At 32.3% G+C, this 21,478-nt stretch overlaps 1 protein-coding gene across 1 annotated transcript; it reads right to left on the bottom strand.

Moving 5' to 3' along the window:
• Positions 1-275: 275 nt before the first annotated feature.
• LOC134687882 (uncharacterized) lies at positions 276-11,953 on the bottom strand. Its single transcript, XM_063548341.1, has 4 exons — positions 11,939-11,953; positions 8,810-9,695; positions 5,726-8,503; positions 276-5,272 (listed from the first exon to the last, which is right to left on the bottom strand). The coding sequence occupies exons 1-4, from the start codon at positions 11,951-11,953 to the stop codon at positions 276-278; spliced, it is 8,676 nt and encodes a 2,891-aa protein (XP_063404411.1).
• Between the last annotated feature and the right edge of the window lie 9,525 nt (positions 11,954-21,478).

The raw sequence follows: 21,478 nt of genomic DNA, 5'->3' as shown, positions 1-21,478 counted from the left end.
TCTGTGTTTGAAATCAAAATTAAAATTACTTTTTTTAATATTCAAAATCGAAATTAAAACAAACTGTTTTTCCTTGAACATCTTCATATACAAATCTGTGTTGAGTCTTCAACTTTTAAGTACTATTCTAAGTGCCTCATGGTAGCTGTAATATGTGGGAATTATTGCAACTGATATATCAGGACATCCTCTGACATACACATGATCAATAAGTGTACCACCCTCTGTTGTTGGACCATTGACAAGCTGGTTGAAACCTTTTGATTGCATGAAGTTTAACATCCTTTTAAAATATCTTGATTAAAATCGCCAATAATTACAATTTTTTCTGATAATTCTTGCAACTTACAGATTAATGTTGCCAAATTCTCCAAAAAATTTCCAACATTATACTTCTGAGTTCTGTAGATCGTAGCAACAAAAATATTTTCAGTTGTTATCTTGAAAACTATACATTCTAAGTTTGAGGCCAAGTTGCATAGTTCAGTTTCTGATGAATGTTTATAAAATACACACACACCACCATGCTGCATATCCTTTAAAGATGAATAGTAAGAATCGTCATTTTCAAAAGCTTGAGATCGCGGCAAATGAAAACCATCATATCCAATCATTTCAAAGCAAGCAAATTCCTGATCAGCCCAGGTTTCAGTAAGACAAATGTAATCGACACCCATAAAGTCTGGATTTTGTTTAAGATCTTCTGCATGGGTCTGCAAACCTTGAATATTGTGATACATTATCTGGACAATATCTGTATGTTCCTCTCTTTCATTCTCAACTTCAGGTAAAAATCTTGTCATTTCTGAAACACCCTTTACAATATCGGGATCACAGAAAATTTTCTTGTCAAGTTTTTCCGTTACTATGCTTTTAATATGAAGACCTGATTTCGAGGTAACTCTGCTAAGGGCAACATATGCTTGACCATAAGTGAAACATTTATTCAAATCAACAACACATTCTTCAACTGTCAACCCTTGAACTTTATGAATAGTGCAAGCCCAGGCTAGTTTCAATGGGAACTGTTTACGTACACAGGTACTTAAAGGAATGTCTTCACTTGAAGGCTTTAATCCAACACAGCGTTTTCCGCAGATGATTTTTTGTAACTTTGCATTTTTTCCAACTCTTTCATTGTCAAAGAGAACAAATATGGCACTTGGGAGTGAATTAGGTGAGTAGTCTTTGATAGAAATTACTGTTCCCATTACTCCATTTACTAAACCATCTGCTGTGTCCTCATTCTTGATAAGCATTACTCTTGCTCCCTCAGCTAAAAGAATAGATATTGGAAGACAGACATCTGACTTTGTACAATGGATTTTTTTTAGGGTCAATTTTCCTGATGTTTTGTTTTTTTCATAGTCTTCTGCTTCAATTAATTTTGATTCTGTACACAATTTCAAAATCATCTCCTTGTTAAAAGTATCAACCTCTGCATTTGTTGAGTATATGTGTAACACTTCATCAGGACCATCACCAATACATTGTTTTAAAGTATCTTTATCAGAGTATGACAAACTTTCATTTTTCTGCTTTACACGCAGTCTGTTTAATAGTTTTGCAAACAAACCATCCTCACGTTGACGCATTATTTCGTCTAATTCAGCAATTTCAAACAAACCATTCCATAACTGATTTGAAGGATTCGAGGGATCATCTACATACAATTTGTCTACCCTTTTTGTTCTAACAGGTGGTAACTGATAAAAATCACCAACTGCAATTACTGAGACACCTCCAAATAAACAATTGTCTGGTCTTTTTTTCACTTGTCTGAGTCTCTCATGAACGAAAAACAACAACTTTTTGTTGACCATTGAAATTTCATCAATAATCAAGATCTGTAAGTTTTCTAACTTAGTTCGGAGCGAATTAATTTTGTCTTCACTTAGAGTTGCGTGGTCAGGTGAAAGTGATTTGAAAATGCCGAGAGCACTGTGAATTGTCAATCCGTGGATGTTAAATGCAGCTGTTCCAGTTGGAGCTGTTAATAGAACTGTGAGATCATCTGGATTCTCTGAAGTTTGTGCTAAAATTCTAGTTGCTTCATATTGTATACACTTGATCAAGTGACTTTTACCCGTTCCAGCTCCTCCTGTAATGAATACATGTAAAGGCTTTGGTGTTTTTCCATTTGCTTTCTGAATGCACCAATCTCTCACTTTATAGAGAATTTGTCTCTGCTTCACATTCAAACTTCTGAGTCTTGGGATAATTTCATTTTTTGTGAGGGCAACTGACAGCAGATTAGTTCCAACAGATGATGAGCTCTTTTCATTATTCAAATCGGGTATTGTTGCTTCTGACAAATCTTCTTCAATCACACTTGTTACTTTCCCTTCATCAATACATTCTCTTCTGTTCAGTTCTGATTCTGGACATAATTCACACCATGCATCTTCTTTTGGATCTATTTCATGCAATTGATTTTCTGCGTCCTCTAACTCTTGACCAGTTTTCACAAAATCTGCCATGTTTTTGATAACAAATTCCTTTACAGAAGTCAAAGTATTATCCCCTGGAAACTTAACTCTACCACAAGTGAAGAAATTTTCATATGTATCAAATAGTGGAGGTTTTAACTGTTCATCATGCCTGTATGGTAAAAAGAGTTGCAAAATGCTTTGGAAGTATTTCTCAGGTGAAGTTTCCTGTGAGAAACGTGGATATTTGATAACTGCCGGTGAGGTTCTTGTGCGCTTTCTAATATGTCCTAGGTTGCCATCAAGTTTGAAGGTTGTTTCTTCATTAATTTTCTGGGGTAACTGTGACTCTCCTAACACACTGTATTCAGAACCGAACCTTGCAAGGCACATTTTAATAAACATATCAATGTGTGGTCTACCTTTATACCTATCAACTAAATTGTTCATCCATATTTTATTTTCATCATCATTTTCATCTGCACTGTCACTATTACTCCTTTTTCTGTTGGAAGATTTATAACTTTGTTGTTTCTCTAGGTCTTTCAGAGGTATGCTCATTCTACATGGATTTTCACCAACAGGTATAAATTCTACTTTTCTAGAACATTCTCTTAATCTTAATCCAGTAACTCTAAAAACAGCTTCTTGTGCACTAACCTCTCTATGGTGTAAGTATGAAGTTCCAATTTTTTTCATAGTCTGTTGTGCATTTAAATTTCCTTCTTCAGCTTCATTTTTGGTTTGTTGGAGGAGTAATCCTAGTTCTCGCTCAGATTTACTTATGTAACTTATAATGTATACAACACAGGAAAATGCATCCAAAATATATTGTATGTCCATGTTTGCATTCCAAGCCCTTAAAAGATGTGGATTATACTGGTTGGTGTAAATTTCATTTGGCTCACGTTTAAGAACTACTGTGTTTCGATTGGTGATGAAACGAAAATACTTTTCAAAGCTTTCTTGAGTAAGACCTGTCTTTTTGAAAATTTCAGATACATCTAAGTTTTTATCTTCATGCTCTTTTATAACTGTCCACAAGCCAGACAATATTTCTTTTGCTACTTTTTCGTCCTTTTTATTTTCATTATCTGGTTTACTTGGTTCAGAGATGAATGTTTTAGTTGAAGGAGGTCTTGGAAAATTAAAACGACATACTGTTCCTTTTTTCTTACAGGTTTTTGAATGATTTTTGCTGTGTTGGTGTACTTCCATAACAATGTCATGTAATTCTTTATCTACATTTTCATCTGGTATCTCACATGTAACATACTTGTCAATAAAACTCATAACTTCTTCATTGTCATCTTCACCATATTTTGGAGCATTTTCTACCCAAATCAAACAATGGGTGTGAGGAGAACCTCTTTGTTGAAACTCAACTCTGTAAAAATAGTCAATTATTTTCCCTATTGGTTCAGCTTCTGACATGATAACATCCTTTAGAAATGTATTAAATCTATGATTAAACATTCTTGCTGCTGTAACAGGATTGCTACAAAGAACTTTACATTTTTCATCCCATGTCATATTTTCCGTATTTCTCATGTCACCCTGTTGTTTTAATATTGTATTAACAATTTCTGACCATCTGAAGTCTGCTGATGAAAAAGAACAGAAGAATGTTGGCACACCTAACTGTCTGATCATTGCAAATATATCTTTCTGTGAACTTTGCCAGTATGGGGGAGTTCCTCTAATAGGTTTTAAATACTTAATAGCTTCATCTTTTTTAAACAGCTCTTTCAAGGTTTCCTTATTGCACAGCATTTCTCCAGTAACTTTCTTTCCCTCTTTAGAAAAAGGGCATTCTTTTCTGAGAGATATCTGTACATTTGAAATCACACTGTTGAGTTCTGTTAAATATTGACTGAAAAATATGTAGGATGTATCCCTTGCAAACCTGTTTTCAACACTCATCAATCGAAGATTAAAGTACCTTCCAATGGTCAGTTTTTCATTACGGATTTCATCAAATGTATTTTTTCCTGTTGGAAAATGTACAGGAAAAGTTTTAGCTTCAATTCCTGATTCTTGGAGAACACTAAGAGGACTGTTATTTTCTGCTGGAGCAAGGTTAAAAACTTGGTCAAAGCATAAATCTAAAGCCTCTTGTCCAATATCAGCAGGTTGTAAACAAGTATCTAACTGAACACCACGTAATCTATCATCAATGTAGCTAACAGGTTCGCTTTCAATTTCTTTTTCATTGCCTGTTGTAGAGGACGTTGTTTTAGTTTTTTCTTCCTCTTTTTTATTTTCCCTCACTAGCTCAGTATGATCAGATTCAGATTCATCCTTTTCTACTTGATCATCATTTAATTCAGGAATTGGATTAATCCATTCATTGTTGATAGCCACATCTTTATACCATATGTTTTGATCTTTTAAATACAAAAGAGCTTGCTCTAAATGGTTTGGTCTTACAAATTGATATTTGTCATATCCTTTGTAGCTTAGCTTTCTCTTTAACTTAACTTTCAGTAATAGACTTTCATTTTCAGATCTGGGTAATGTGGAAGTTACTTTTTTCAAATCAGATGGCACACACACTACAGGTCCATGAACACCTTTTTGTCCTCCTTTTGGTAAAGCCATTATTTTCATAAAAGGAATGTTCTGGGCAATAAGTTGTTGCTCAATTGAATTAAGCTGTTTTAACTCTACTGGAACATTTTCTAGTAATAGACTATTTGAAAAGGAATCAGCAGGTATTTTACCTTTCAACATTTTACGATGACAAGTATAACAGATCCACAAACTTGTTCTACATGTTCCTTCAAAAGCACAATTTGTCTTGCAATCATCTGTACATTTGTGTTGGTATTTATCTGTTGTAACTAAATCAAATATAGAATTATCGTAATAATCCTTTTTGCAAATCTGTACTTGTTTTTCAAAAAAAAGCCTCAAACAACAAGCACAAACACATTCTGGACCTTTGTTAACTTCATCTTTAAATTTTCTTATTACCTCAGTTATTTGCTTGTTTTCTAATTGAAGATTTTTACGACGTACTGATGTTTGTTGTTTAATCTTAATTTTGTGTGCATCATCATCTGCATACTTTTGTATACTTGCTTGTTTTACATGTTTCTTGTGACTTTCGTCTTTTTTATACTTTTGTATACTGGCTTGTTTCACATGTTCCTTGTGACTTTCGTCTTCTTTATACTTTTGAATACTTGCTTTTTTTACATGTTCCTTGTGACTTTCATCTGCTTTATACTTGTGTATACTTGTTTGTTTTACATGTTCCTTGTGACTTTCGTCTTCTTTATACTTTTGTATACTTGCTTGTTTCACATGTTCCTTATGACTTTCGTCTTTTTTATACTTTTGTATACTGGCTTGTTTCACATGTTCCTTGTGACTTTCGTCCTCTTTATACTTTTGTATACTTGCTTTTTTTACATGTTCCTTGTGATTTTCATCTGCTTTATACTTGTGTATACTTGTTTGTTTAACATGTTCCTTGTGCTTATCATCTGATTTATACTTTTCTATACTAGCTTGTTTCAAAGTTTCTCTGTACTCAGGATCTTCTTGATATTTTTGAATTCCTGATTGTATTAAAGCATCTCTGTAAACCTGGTCTTCCTTATATTTATTAATTCCTGATTGTATTAAAGCATCTTTGTAACCCCTGTCTTCTTGATACTTATAAATTCCTGATTCTATTAAAGCATCCCTGTATTCTTCATCGTCTTGATATTTTTGAATACCTGCTTGTATTAAATTCAATCTGTATGTCTCATTTTCTTTGTATTTTTTAATGCCTAAACATAATTTTTTGGAACGTATTCCTTCATTCTCCCAGTATTTTCTTTTTAATGTATTAGTTTTTCTAGCTCTAAATGTGTCATCTGTCCAGTACTTGATCCTTTCTTTTTCAGCTTTAGATAAACCTTTTGATTCAGTATTGCAGTCGCCCAAATTGTAAATCGAGCCAGTTGTCTGGTTTTCATCAACTTTCATTTTCTTAGAAGTGACCTCAGATTTTCTATCAACTTGATACTTTTCTGCATTACTTTGTCTATATTGTAATGGATTTGGAGAGAGTGATTTTTGAGTAACATTTGTGACGACTTCATAATGATTTATATCTCCTTTATGTTGAAGATAAATTGCCTGATCATTAACACAATTATTGCTGTTTATTTGAGATGAAGAATACTTAATCCATGTACCATTATAAAAAGTATAAATGTCTGTTTTAAGAAGGTCAGCACAAGCTAATATTTCCAGTTCAGTTCCCCATACATGTTTTTCTTTCATTTTCAGTGTTTGTATATGTTGTTCTACCGTTATAAAACGTGGCTGTAAAAATGACCTGAATATTTCTGTATTTGTCATCAAATGATCAACTATTACCTTTCTTACATTTCCAAAGAATTCTTGTCTATTAGATATTGCATATGAAATGGCTCTAAAAAGACAATTACCATCACCTGTGATAGTCTTTGTAGCAGATGGTGGTCCCATGTTATGTATGTTTGGTGTAATCTTTTTGGATATTGTCTTGGTTGGTATCTTGGCGATAATACAGAGCTTCCTCTTTGAATCTGTTTTCAGAGGTTTGAAATCATAACAATTATTTATTGTTGACAAAATTTCAACATCAGATTCATTATCTGTAATACCCTCATCAATGTGTACTACTTTATTTTTCTCAGTGACAATACTTTCTTTACAGCTTATGTTAGTTATGAATTTTTCTGGTGAAATGTGGTAATTCATAATTAAAATTTCTGGAGTTTTGATTATCTCATGGCTGCTTTTGTTTTCCTTTTTTGGATTTTCTGAAATTTGAGTGTTGCTGGTGCTAGCTTGGTTATAACTTTCTAAAAGTTCATTACTGTCAGTGCAGTTTTCAATACAAATACTGACTCCTGTTACCTCATACCATTGATTTTGGCTTGATCCAGCCATCATGTTGCAACAATATTGATAAAGATGATCTAGATTGTTTAATTTTAAAAGTAAACTTTTACCATCACTGTCCTGTAAGCCAAACTTGTTTCGTGCATGGGAATCAAACAAAAGTAAATCTTGATTGTGTTTCAAGGCTAAGAATGTTGTATCATATGCACATATAAAGCAAGCATCATAGTCAATTAGAGATTCTTGTAAAGCTTGGTCTAAAGGCAAAGAGTTTCCAAATTCACTAAAATCTAAAGTTCCATAGTTATCAATGACAGCTGTTATTGATTCTTTTCTTGATATTTTCAGTAATTTTCCTGACATTTCTATCATTCCAGGTAGGTCTGATACAAGGAGATGAACATTGTCACCATGGATATTGCTGTATATTTGGTTTCCCTTGATCAAAACATTATCTATATACATCTGATCCCAATCCTTTAAACTTTTAAATTTACTGTGAGCAAGAGCTGATAAACAGTTTGCAACACATTGTTTCCCACTGTTAATTCCAAATCGGATATCTCCTTGGTGAAAACTACCTTGGACTACAAAATTTCTATCAACTGATCTTCTAACATGGCTAACCTCTATACTGTTTTCGGTTATTGTACCTTTGTTCTTGTGACTATACAGCTTTAACCCATTATTCTCTTGTTCAAAGTCTATAATAAAATTACCATTACAATCAAGTTGTGTATTGTCAGTTTCTACAATCATGCTTTTATCTACAAATTCTTTAAATCTTTTGTTTTTCTGCATGTGTATTTGTTTCATTTTAGTGTCGCTGAAAGTATTTCTATAATCTGGATCAGCTTCGATTGAATCATACAAATTAGATTTTTCCAGTTCACATGTTCCGTTATATTTCACATTTGATTTAAGTAATTCAGAAAACGTATTAGATTTAGTTGCTTGAAAATCCAAACTTATTTCAACTGATTCAGAATCCATATTTAAATTCAATGCTTCAGAATCCATGTTTAAATCCATTGCTTCAGAATCCATGTTTAAATCCATTGCTACAGAATCCATGTTTAAATCCATTGCTTCAGAATCCATGTTTAAATCCATTGCTTCAGAATCCATGTTTAAATCAATTGCTTCAGAATCCATGTTTAAATCCATTGCTTCATAATCCAGATTTACTTTAACAGATTCAGAAAACAAATTTGATCTCATTGTTGATTTCAATGATTGCCTTAATTTGATTGATTTGTTTAAAATAAATGATTTAGTAGATTTCATTTCATTGATTGATTTTTTCGATCTGATTGATTGTTTCAATTTGATAGATTCTTTTGATTTTGTTAACCCATTATATTTAAAGAATTCAGTAATATTTGGACAGTTTATAGAGTTGACGCTCTGATCTTGTATTAAAGGACAGTTTATAGAGTTGACGCTCTGATCTGATTGTATAGGACAGTTTACATAGTTTATAGAGTTGACACTCTGATCTTGTTTAATAGGACAGTTTACATAGTTTATAGAGTTGACACTCTGATCTGATTGTATAGGACAGTTTACATAGTTTATAGAGTTGACACTCTGATCTTGTTTAATAGGACAGTTTACATAGTTTATAGAGTTGACGCTCTGATCTAATTGTATAGGACAGTTTATAGAGTTGACACTCTGATCTAATTGTATAGGAGAGTTTATAGAGTTGACGCTCTGATCTAATTGTATAGGAGAGTTTATAGAGTTGACGCTCTGATCTGATTGTATAGGACAGTTTATAGAGTTGACGCTCTGATCTAATTGTATAGGAGAGTTTATAGAGTTGACGCTCTGATCTGATTGTATAGGAGAGTTTATAGAGTTGACGCTCTGATCTGATTGTATAGGACAGTTTATAGAGTTGACGCTCTGATCTGATTGTATAGGACAGTTTATAGAGTTGACGCTCTGATCTGATTGTATAGGACAGTTTATAGAGTTGACGCTCTGATCTGATTGTATAGGACAGTTTATAGAGTTGACGCTCTGATCTGATTGTAAAGGACAGTTTATAGAGTTGACGCTCTGATCTGATTGTATAGGACAGTTTATATAGTTGACGCTCTGATCTGATTGTATAGGACAGTTTATAGAGTTGACGCTCTGATCTGGTATTATAGGACAGTTTATAGAGTTGACGCTCTGATCTAATTGTATAGGACAGTTTATAGAGTTGCCGCTCTGATCTTGTTTTGGACAGTTTAGAGAGGTGACGCTCTGATTATTTCTGCAAATGAGGTTCAGTTCACCAGCCTGCTTCAATCTCTGCTCTCTCAGTTTGTCCCTTTTTTCTTTTCTTTTAGAATCATAATTTTTTCTACCTTTGCGTGGCATTGTCTACAAAATAAGAAACATATACAATTAATGTCAAACAAGTTTATTACGTTAAAGTGACAATAAGAGAACTTTTTGCACTAAAGCGTATAGATTATAAAAAAAAGAATTGAATTTATTTACTCCAATATTTAGAATATAAAATTTTTAAATTTCGAAACAAAAATTACTTCAATAGACACAAATGATAGATAAACAATTCACCAAAGTTTCATGACGTTTTTAATTTTTCTGCCTGTATTTTTATAAAAAAGGAGTATGCAAATATGGCATGATGACACTTTTATTGATTATTTATATGTGCTGTACATGTGTTGGATATTTTTTTCTAAAAAGGTAGAACTCAAGATGGGGGTGCTCCTAATTATAGAGGCTTACACAAAGAAAATATTTACTTCTGGTTTACTATTTTTCAATGCATTATAGGGAAATTAGTCAAAGGGTCAGTTTAAAATCTTTTCACAAATGACGTCTTGTCAAAATCAAAACATATGAATCAATCTTTTCATTGTTCAATCCAGATTGAGTAGAATTATGATATCGATACAAATATCATCAAGTAAAAATAGTTAATAAGAATAAAAAGAGAGGCACATCCAAGCCAATTCTGGACTTTATACCTCTACATTATTATTTACTTTCTTCAATTTTCTTGTAGTCATTCATTTACCAGACCATGGCGTCATCCAAAGAAATGAAAAGTGGGGGCATTGGGTCATTTATTTGGACAGAAAAAGGGCATGGCATCTGTGCCTGTCCCAAGTTATGAGCCTGTAATACAGTGGTTGTCGTTTGTTTATGTGTTACATTTATGTTTTTCATTCATTTTTTGTTCATAGATTCGGCTATTAGTTTTCTCGTTTGTTTGTTTTACATTGTCATTTAGGGGCCTTTTATAGCTGATTTTGTGGTATGGACTTTGCACATTGTTGAAGGCCATACAGTGACCTATAGTTGTTAATTTCTGTGTCATTTAGTCTCTTGTGGATGGTTGTCTCATTTGTAATCATACCACAACTGCTTTTTTATATAAACATGCCTTGGGGAAACACTTTTTACTTCAGTACATAAATATATATATAAACATGATAAACTCACCACAATGTCAATTACATTAGTTGCAAATAAATCTGAACTTCAAAACAGCTACTTAGGTCAGCTTTAAATTTTATCAAGAACCTCTGTTACAACATGTACAACAACAAGTTAGAAGTTAAAAAGTCCTGTAAAAAGAAGAATCATTATTTTTTTTTATTTCAACAAATCTATCCACCTTGTATGAAATGTGTTTGTCATAATTTATTTAACTGATTGTCTCTGGTAAGCATTTATTTATATTGATTGGCCCAGTTAGGTCATTGCCTGTTTTTCATACTAAAATAAATGGGGAATGTGTCCATAGGACACAGATGATGCCCCTGCATATGACATTCTAACAGGACATCACTCAAGAACAGTAAAACTTACGCTTCACAAATTTAAACTTGCTTTTTGTGTGTGTAATAAGCATTGTGTTAAAGTTTCAAAACACTTTGACTGAGGTAAACATAAGAAAAGGGAACTAAAAGGAATAAACATCATTTTTTCCATTTGTTAAGGGCATAACTCTAGAAGGGTACGAGTGACGCCACCCAAATTCATACTTGATCTGGTTACTATTTTGTGGTAATAAGCATTGTGGTTAAGTGTTGGTTGAGGCAAACTTAAGTTAGAGAAATGAAAAATTCAGCATCTTTTCATTTAAAAAAGGGCACAATTCAAGAACAATAAAAGTGATGCCATCTAAATTCAAACTTGATCTGGGCCAGGTGAGCTAAAACTTAACAGCTTAACTCATTCAAAAAACATAGTATCTAAAATGACATTGATTTCATTTTATTCATAAAAATGGTATTATGATAATAACCCTGTCTGATTGTGGATCATGCTATAAATTGCAGCTTTTGCACTTATTTTTTATATCAACTAGAGCCCTTGATAAAGATTTATAACTAAAAATTGACTGTAAGGGTCGGTTGAAAACAAAACCTTACGATAAAGAATATGATTTCAGCTTCCCAATACGGTCAATAGTAACACTTTAGGAGGCTGAGATAATCACTTTGTAAATTTTATGCCATCACCAGTTGGTTGACCGTTATGGAATATCTGCTATATATATAGATAATATCGGTTATATTCATTATGTCGTAACAACAATCCCGTTCCCTTTTCACGATTGTGACATACCCAATTAGACGTATTACCTTGATTTGTGACATTTTTACCTGTTGTTTCTGTTTGTTTTGTTCACGCATCATTTATATCAATATTATTAGATTTGATGCGATTGTCGTACAGGTGAGAGGTTTAATTAAGCACTTTAAAATTTTACGGGAACCTGTGTGATATCTTGTAATGGCGGACAAATAGTGAGAAGGTGTATTAACAGGTTTTTTTCAATTGCTATACAATTAAGCTTACAAGTATACAAATTAACAGGATTTTACCCTTTTCACAAGTGAGGCTAATTTCTAAAAAGTGGGGCGAGTTGGTAAACCCGTTTGGGGCAATTTTTTTAAACATAAGAAAAGGGAACTAAAAGGAATAAACATCATTTTTTCCATTTGTTAAGGGCATAACTCTAGAAGGGTACGAGTGACGCCACCCAAATTCATACTTGATCTGGTTACTATTTTGTGGTAATAAGCATTGTGGTTAAGTGTTGGTTGAGGCAAACTTAAGTTAGAGAAATGAAAAATTCAGCATCTTTTCATTTAAAAAAGGGCACAATTCAAGAACAATAAAAGTGATGCCATCTAAATTCAAACTTGATCTGGGCCAGGTGAGCTAAAACTTAACAGCTTAACTCATTCAAAAAACATAGTATCTAAAATGACATTGATTTCATTTTATTCATAAAAATGGTATTATGATAATAACCCTGTCTGATTGTGGATCATGCTATAAATTGCAGCTTTTGCACTTATTTTTTATATCAACTAGAGCCCTTGATAAAGATTTATAACTAAAAATTGACTGTAAGGGTCGGTTGAAAACAAAACCTTACGATAAAGAATATGATTTCAGCTTCCCAATACGGTCAATAGTAACACTTTAGGAGGCTGAGATAATCACTTTGTAAATTTTATGCCATCACCAGTTGGTTGACCGTTATGGAATATCTGCTATATATATAGATAATATCGGTTATATTCATTATGTCGTAACAACAATCCCGTTCCCTTTTCACGATTGTGACATACCCAATTAGACGTATTACCTTGATTTGTGACATTTTTACCTGTTGTTTCTGTTTGTTTTGTTCACGCATCATTTATATCAATATTATTAGATTTGATGCGATTGTCGTACAGGTGAGAGGTTTAATTAAGCACTTTAAAACCAGGTTCAAGGTTCAATCCCCCATTTTCTACATTTAGAAATGCCTGAACCAAGTCATGAATATGACAGTTGTTGTCCATTTGTTTGATGTGTTTTATCCTTTGATTTTGCCCTTTGATTAGGGACTTTCTGTTTTGAATTTTCCTCATGTTCCTCAGAGTTCAGTATTTTTGTGATTTTACTTTCTTTTATTAAAGAATCTTTAATCTTGTATTACCATTTCTTGCAAGTACATGCAAATGCATGAATATCTGATATGAATATAGTATATTAACTTACCACAATGTGAACTAAATCAGTTCTAAATAATAGTAAATTTTGGACAGCTATTATGATCAACTAAAACTGTCACTTCACTTCAACGAGTCAGAAGATAAGAAAACGCCTGTAAAAAAAAGTACAATGTAAAATTACATACATTTTGAATGTTTCTTTCAGAGATAGATCTAAGTTTGTCTATCATCATCTTATAAATAAAATGGTATATTAATTGCTGATTTGAAAAATCAACTGATAATGTATTACAAAACCAATATAAGAATTTTATATAAAACTAGAGATTCACAAGAGCCTGTGTCGCTCAGCTGTGTTTACTGATGATTTGGAAATCATGTAAAATATGGTTAAAACATAATTAATAGTATTAGATATTGGATATTATTAAATACTATAATCTATAATACTAAAATTACTAGGTCCAATTTGTCAGCCGTCATCACGTAAAAACGACCGTCACGAATCAAAGAATTCAACTTTATATATAACTAATTTTAATATAGTACAAAGATGTTGATTAAAAACTACACCACTCCAGGCCCTTTTGTTTTCCACGTAATTAATATTGCAAATAATTAAGAAGTTCCAGGTCGAGTCCGATATCGATACCAATAGTATATTCACCTGTTATCTATTACCTTAACTGTACGCTCCGCATCTGACAGGCGCACCAACAAACGGTGTATTCAGGATTGATATGCTATATTCACGGGTCATAATCACAGGGTTGACACTTCTAAATTGTCAAATTGTTACAGGTCTATTGTAGAAACAATAAGAATACTAAAAATCTGGACTAAAGAATAAGGCGTATAGATACAGTTTTCAATTTGTTAGCGGGCATGACGTAAAACAGCGAATCAAAGAATTCAACTTTATTTATAACTAACATAGGACAATGCTGTTGATTAAAAAATACTCCATTCCAGGATCTTTTGTTTTTCAAATAATTAATATTACCAATAATTGATAAGTTCCAGTTCGACGGGTTCAAACAAAAAGATTTGAAAGCAGAGAAAACTGTGTATCTAATTAATCGGCATGACTTTATCAGATGACAATACTAATACTAAAATAAGGCTTGCACATAGTTATATACTTTAATTCAGTCACGGACCCGTGATATCACAGGTGAGTTCTAGTGATATGTAAGATATTAAGCTATTGCAAAATACTGTGCAATTGAAAATTTCTTGCTATTGCACAATACTTAATATAATAATTTTGGACCCTGATTTGGACCAACTTGAAAACTGGGCCTTTTATAGTGTTTCCTGCAGCTTTTAAAAAGGGCAGGGTAATTGTTAGCTCAGAGGGCACATTAAACCCGATGGACAACAATTTTAGGGCACTAACTATAAACAGGCAATTTCTATAAAATGGCTATAAAAAGGACATATATACATCTGTAATCAATCATTAAAACAAAAGTTAAACAAGAAAAAGTGTATACATGAAATATTTAAAACAATAAACACAATTTAGCTAGCTAGCTCTACATGCTCTAGCTAGAATTCAAAAGGGGCAGGGTGCCAGTTTTTACTGTATAGGTTGTTTTTCTTTTAAATAAAGATATAGTATAATCATAAATCTAAGTACATGTTTAGATTCAGCATATCAAAGAACCCCAAAAATTCAATTTTTGTTAAAATCAAGCTGAGTTTAATTTTGAACCCTTTGGACCTTAACGTAGACCAATTTGAAAAAAACAAAAATTCAGAATCTGAATACACTGTTAGATTTGGCATTTATATATCAGACATTTTCAGAGAACCCCAATAATTAATTTTTTGATGAAATTGAATTTAAATTTAATTTTGGCCCCTTTGGGACCAAAACTATCAAAATCAATCCAAACCTTCATTTTGTGGTAATAAACCTTGTGTTAAAATTTCCTAGATTTCTATTAACTTATAACATGTATAATAAAGTAATTGTGCAAAAACAAAGAAAAATGCTAATTTGGGACCTGTTTTTGGCCCCTTATTCCTAAACTGTTGGGACATAACTCCCAAAATCAATCCCAACCTTCCTTTCGTGGTCATTATCCTTATGTTAAAATTTCAAAGATTTCTGTTAACTTTTACTGAAGTTAAAGTGTGAAAACCAAATGTATGCGGACGACGACAACTTGATACCAATACAGACCAAAAAATTTCAATTTTTGCGGCCGTATAAAAAGTATTATATGAATATTTCTTAAGGTGGTACCTAACACTTTCACTAAAATTAATTTGGCTCATTTAATTTTCATAAAATTTTGTAAAACTATTTACTTTGACCCTTTAACAAAAATATAAAAATTTTAAAAATTTGAACCAACCGTTTTGTCAGAAAAATTACACTGGTTATATAGCAGTTTGACAAACATCAATTTTGATTATTCACAAGCTTAATATTCCTTTTTCAACACAAGTTACACAACGTAATTAAAATGTTTAGCTGACTTTACAGAGTTATCTCCCTGTAGTGTAAGGTACCACCTTAATAACATGAAAGTTTATCAACAACATCTTCATCACAAGCACATTCAAAACCATATTTACTGATTGTCACGAGAGAATTAATAAACAGCTGCGCCATGAGCACATGACACGCTCGTCGTCTTGTGTGAAAGTTTTATGCAATAATCATAAATAGTTTCTGAGAAAAAGTATACAGATCTTTAGATTTATATTACAAAGAAGTGTGTAAAATTTATCAATAATCACAAATTGTTTTTGAGATAAGGTGCTACATGTAAAAAAAAAACTCCCCCCTTTTTTTACAAAATACTAAATAACTGAAAAATAAAATTTTGAATCATCACCAAAAAGTATACATATCTTTAGATTTATATAACAAAGAAGTGTGTAAAGTTTAAAGCAATAATCATAAATCATTTTTGAGATATGGCGCGACATGTAAAGACACCCTCCCCTTTTTTTACAAAATACTATCTGTCATTGAAATAAACAAATATCTGATTATACATGTTAAAACGTGCTCAATCCCCATGCTTTTTGTGATTCGTTTATTATAAGGTGACAATCGGTAAAACTCGGCTTCAAAACACGGCATTTTATGAGCAACCATATTTGTTAAATCATAACAAACAGAGTTCAGTTTAACCAGGTTTCACTGTATATTATTTTGAGATGAGATATCATATACAATAATTCAAGATGAGGGGTCAGTAAAAGCCTTTGGCTTATGTAACAACCCAAAGATAAATGTATAAAGGTATATAATACTTGAGCATGAAAACTCACAAGAAAACGATAAATATAATTTAATAAAATATCTTTTCAACACAAGTTAAACGTTCTTCTTCCAGTAACAACTAACAAGTGCATTCAGTTAGTTTCATTTGTATTTTTTTTAATGTTATACCGTCGTTAATATGGTGACGGACATTTTTTATTTTCATTTTTTCTGTACACTCTGAGACTACATGTACTATAACACATGTGTTATAGGGAAAACGGTAGAATTACATTTTCCCAGCATTAGGTTGGCCTTTTAAATTTTTGTACCCAAGACAGGGCGTAGGAAGTCAACTTAAGAGTGCTGTGATTGGATGTAAGGGTACAATATATTTTTTTATTTATCTATTAATAACTGCAGTGTGTATATTTACAATATAAATTTTAAAACCTATTGAAATATTTTCTATAGAATTATTCGAAAAGGCTTCCAAAATTTCATAAATTTGGTGTAAAATGACGGTGGGCATGGATAACATAAACCAGCTCCGTTGGAAATTGGGAATCCATGACAAAACGCTCCACTGGCAGATCGCACCACTCCTAATCACCCCACTTTTTCACAAACTCGCCCCATTTCATAAAAAAACGCCCCACTCTTGTTTACCAACTCGCCACACTTATGAAAAAGGATAAAATCCCAGTGCAAAAAGGTTGAACAACATACCCCATATATGAAAAGGGTTGAAATCCCGCTGAAATAAGGTTTGCAATTTAGCCTCACTGGGGACAAATAGATAAACCACAATGAATTTATTAGTGTCAACTCGCCCCACTTATGAAAAAAAGATGCAATCCTGTTGTATATCTATGTCCCTGTCCCACTCTTATACCTATGAAAACCTTTGTGAAGTGCACACGCTATAACATCAAACTGCTTTTAATTGAAATCCTTCAATTGTATAATTATGAAACAATACACCTTATCGCTATTAGCCTACTCAGCCGGCGGACCCGGCCGCTAGACCTTTTGACACATACAACAATCACTTTTCTATTGTGGCGTCAGATATTTTGTTTTATGATGTCAAAATTTTACGGGAACCTGTGTGATATCTTGTAATGGCGGACAAATAGTGAGAAGGTGTATTAACAGGTTTTTTTCAATTGCTATACAATTAAGCTTACAAGTATACAAATTAACAGGATTTTACCCTTTTCACAAGTGAGGCTAATTTCTAAAAAGTGGGGCGAGTTGGTAAACCCGTTTGGGGCAATTTTTTTAATAGTGGGGCGAGTTGGTGAAATAATGGGACGATTTGGTGTGGGGCGTTTTGCCAGTTGGGCGATTTGTCCTGCTTCCGAAATTGGTCATGATACTACATGTACTATTTGGCTTCAATTTTTAAAATAGAATAATAAAGTACTAACACCACACATAACTGTTTTATCCAGGTTTTTATTATAAAAGTGGGAAATTTAGAAAAAATGTTAGTATTGTCGCCTATGGCTGAATAAATAGTACCGTTTTCCCTATAGTAGTCTCATGTACATAATGTACACTCGATAAACTTTATAATTTTTTCAATTTTGTTTTGACTTTTGTCTTTTGTGGTGTCTCGTGTAAATTTTAACCTACTTTCTGTATATCTGCAGGACGATGAAAATCTCAGTTTCTTTAAATAAATATCTATTGAATACTAATCAATTACTGAGAGTCTAAAATACAACTATAAACATGATAAACTGTACGTGCGAAAGCATGTAATTGTACGAAAATCGGAAATCGACAACTGTTTCTAATATTCAATACGAAGTCGGTTCCGATTCCGGAATTAAAGATGTAAGTGCTTTTCGCTAGTCCGAGTCGCTAGTAGACTGAGTAAATGACATGAAGCATGACAACTTTGGTCAAAACTAATGAGTTACGACATATCTCAAAGGCTATGGAAATATGTTGTCTATATCATATATGGTTATTGAAAAGAAAAGAAAGCCAAAAATCAAAATTTAGAATATGACCTTGACCTTTGACTTTGACCTAATATTCATTTATTTGGACCAAGAAACTCAAATTTAAAGACCCCAGGTCTTTATCACTTATGGTTTACCAGTTAGAAATGCAAATCACTTATATGAAATACATAAGGGGGAATAACTCTCATATGGAGTCTCTGGATAGCTTCGGTGTAAATGAATTTTCTTATCCCAAAGATGTAACGAGCAATTTGGTAAAATAAGTTTTTTGTTATCTTTTTCGGTTGCGAAGGAGTAGTGGCCACAAGAAAAACAGTGTTTGGGGAGATAACTCTTACAACGTAAAGTATTTTGTTACGCCGTTGTCAGTTTTTAAAGCGTATAAACTACATGATCTCATATTCCAAATATCTAAGCGACATCTTATGAAACAACAATACTACGCAAGAAAAAAATTGGGCGGAAGAAAAAAAAAAAAAAAAATAATAATTAAAAACCAATTGTTCAAAGAACAATTGAAGGTCTTTCCACAAGTAAAGATCTAATTTATTATCAAAATATTAAAAATCAATCTAAAATGTCAGTTCCTGTAACTTTATAATGTATAAATATGAATTTAAAGCAAAGGTCAAAATCTAGAACGTCCTATTAACCTTTGACCTTGACCTCAATTTCAAGGTCACCAACCAAGGACCTCAAACAAAAAGACCCTAGATCTGTAATATGTATGGTTAATGAGTTATATCACTATAGGCATCATTTTAAATATAAGATGGGCGAAAACTCTCATTTATTGTTTACGCACCCTTCCAACCAAAATGTATAAGTTACAACTTGTCGCAACTCACAATTTAGTAAAAAGAATTTGTTGATATCTTTCACGGTTGTTGAAAATAAGAGAAAATAAGCCAAAATCAAAATTTAGAATATGACCTTGACCTTTGACCTTGACCTTATTTTCATTTTTTTGGACCAAGGACCTCAAATCTAAAGACCCTAGGCCTATATCACTGATGGTTTACCAGTAAGAAACACATATCACTTATATCAAATGCATAAGGGGAAATAACTCTCATATGGAGTCTCCGGATAGCTTCGGTCCAAATGAATATTCTAATCCTGAAGACCTAACGAGCAATTTGGTAAAATAAATCTGTCGTAATCTTTTACGGTTGCGAAGGAGTAGTGGACACAAGAATAACAGTGTTTGGGAAGATAACTCTTACAAAGTAAAGTATTTTGTTACGCAGTTGTAAATTTTTAAAGCGTATAAACTATACGACATCATATTCCAAATATCTAAGCGACATCTTTTGAAACATCAATACTGCGCAAGAATAAAATTTAGGCGGAAGAAAAAAAAAAAAAATAATAATAATAATAATAATAATAATAATCAGAACAAATACAATAGGTCTTTCCACGGAAAGGTGGAAAGACCTAATAATAATTAAAAACCAATTGTTCAGAGAACAATTGAAGGTCTTTCCACCCAATAAGATATATATGAATGTTAAAAACAGCAAACCTCATTTAGAAATGTAATTTTCAGTGCTAACTGATAGCTTTGGGCATTCTGAATTTCAAAATATTTACTTTTCGGCATATAAGTAAAAAAGTAGCCACTTTGTTTACCAAATTTATTTCCAATAGTTTTTCAAGATCATATGGCTTACAACACAAATTTCTATAGTTTTATCATGCAGAAATTTAAAGTTAAAGCAAAGGTCAAAATCAGGAACGTCAAATCAAACTTAAACCTTGACCACAATTTCAAGATCATGAAAAATGGGCCTCAAATCAAAAGACTAAGTCTCTACTAAAGATTGTTAATTAGTTATATTAACATACAGTTAATACTAGATATAAAAGTGGCAATTACTCCTAGTTAATGTCTACGTACCTTTTCAGCTTAAATTTAAAAAATCTGTCACAACTAACAATTTTCTCTAAAAACACCAGATCCACATTTTTTTTCTTTGCTGACTTATCATTATCAACTATTTCACCTCATGGCATTTGCAATTTTATATATAAAACAATGCACAAGAGCTAAAACAATTGAGATTTAAATCTCTCTTCTCAATGCTAAGAAAAACTGTCTCGGGAATGTTGATTTTTATTCTGAAAAAAAAAATATTCATTAACACTTTTTTCCATTTAAAAACATGATATGCTGATGCTTAATATCATTATTCAATGTTACCACAATTTTTGAATCCTCAAATTTGATTCATTGATGGTAAAGGTGAGACTTAAACACAACATTATGAAAAAAAAATTAAATAAATTAATAGAAACACCTAGACTGATTGTTGTTTGCTAAACATGCCGTTGCAAATATTCAGCAAGACCAAACACTGTTCACCGAGACTTGCCAGGGCCCTGTTTGTTATCAGCACTTAATCATGCGCAAGTGCTGATATCCGCCTCCTACGACGGGGACGAAGGGTTGGACTTTAGGAGGCATTATTTTTATATTTTGTCTGTGTTTGAAATCAAAATTAAAATTACTTTTTTTAATATTCAAAATCGAAATTAAAACAAACTGTTTTTCCTTGAACATCTTCATATACAAATCTGTGTTGAGTCTTCAACTTTTAAGTACTATTCTAAGTGCCTCATGGTAGCTGTAATATGTGGGAATTATTGCAACTGATACATCAGGACATCCTCTGACATACACATGATCAATAAGTGTACCACCCTCTGTTGTTGGACCATTGACAAGCTGGTTGAAACCTTTTGATTGCATGAAGTTTAATACTGTATAACATCCTTTTAAAATATCTTGATTAAAATCGCCAATAATTACAATTTTTTCTGATAATTCTTGCAACTTACAGATTAATGTTGCCAAATTCTCCAAAAATTTTCCAACATTATACTTCTGAGTTCTGTAGATCGTAGCAACAAAAATATTTTCAGTTGTTATCTTGAAAACTATACATTCTAAGTTTGAGG

The sequence above is a fragment of the Mytilus trossulus genome, chromosome 10 (genome assembly GCF_036588685.1).
Source record: "Mytilus trossulus isolate FHL-02 chromosome 10, PNRI_Mtr1.1.1.hap1, whole genome shotgun sequence".
NCBI classification, from domain to species: domain Eukaryota; kingdom Metazoa; phylum Mollusca; class Bivalvia; order Mytilida; family Mytilidae; genus Mytilus; species Mytilus trossulus.
This window is presented reverse-complemented; position numbering and strand designations above follow the sequence as displayed.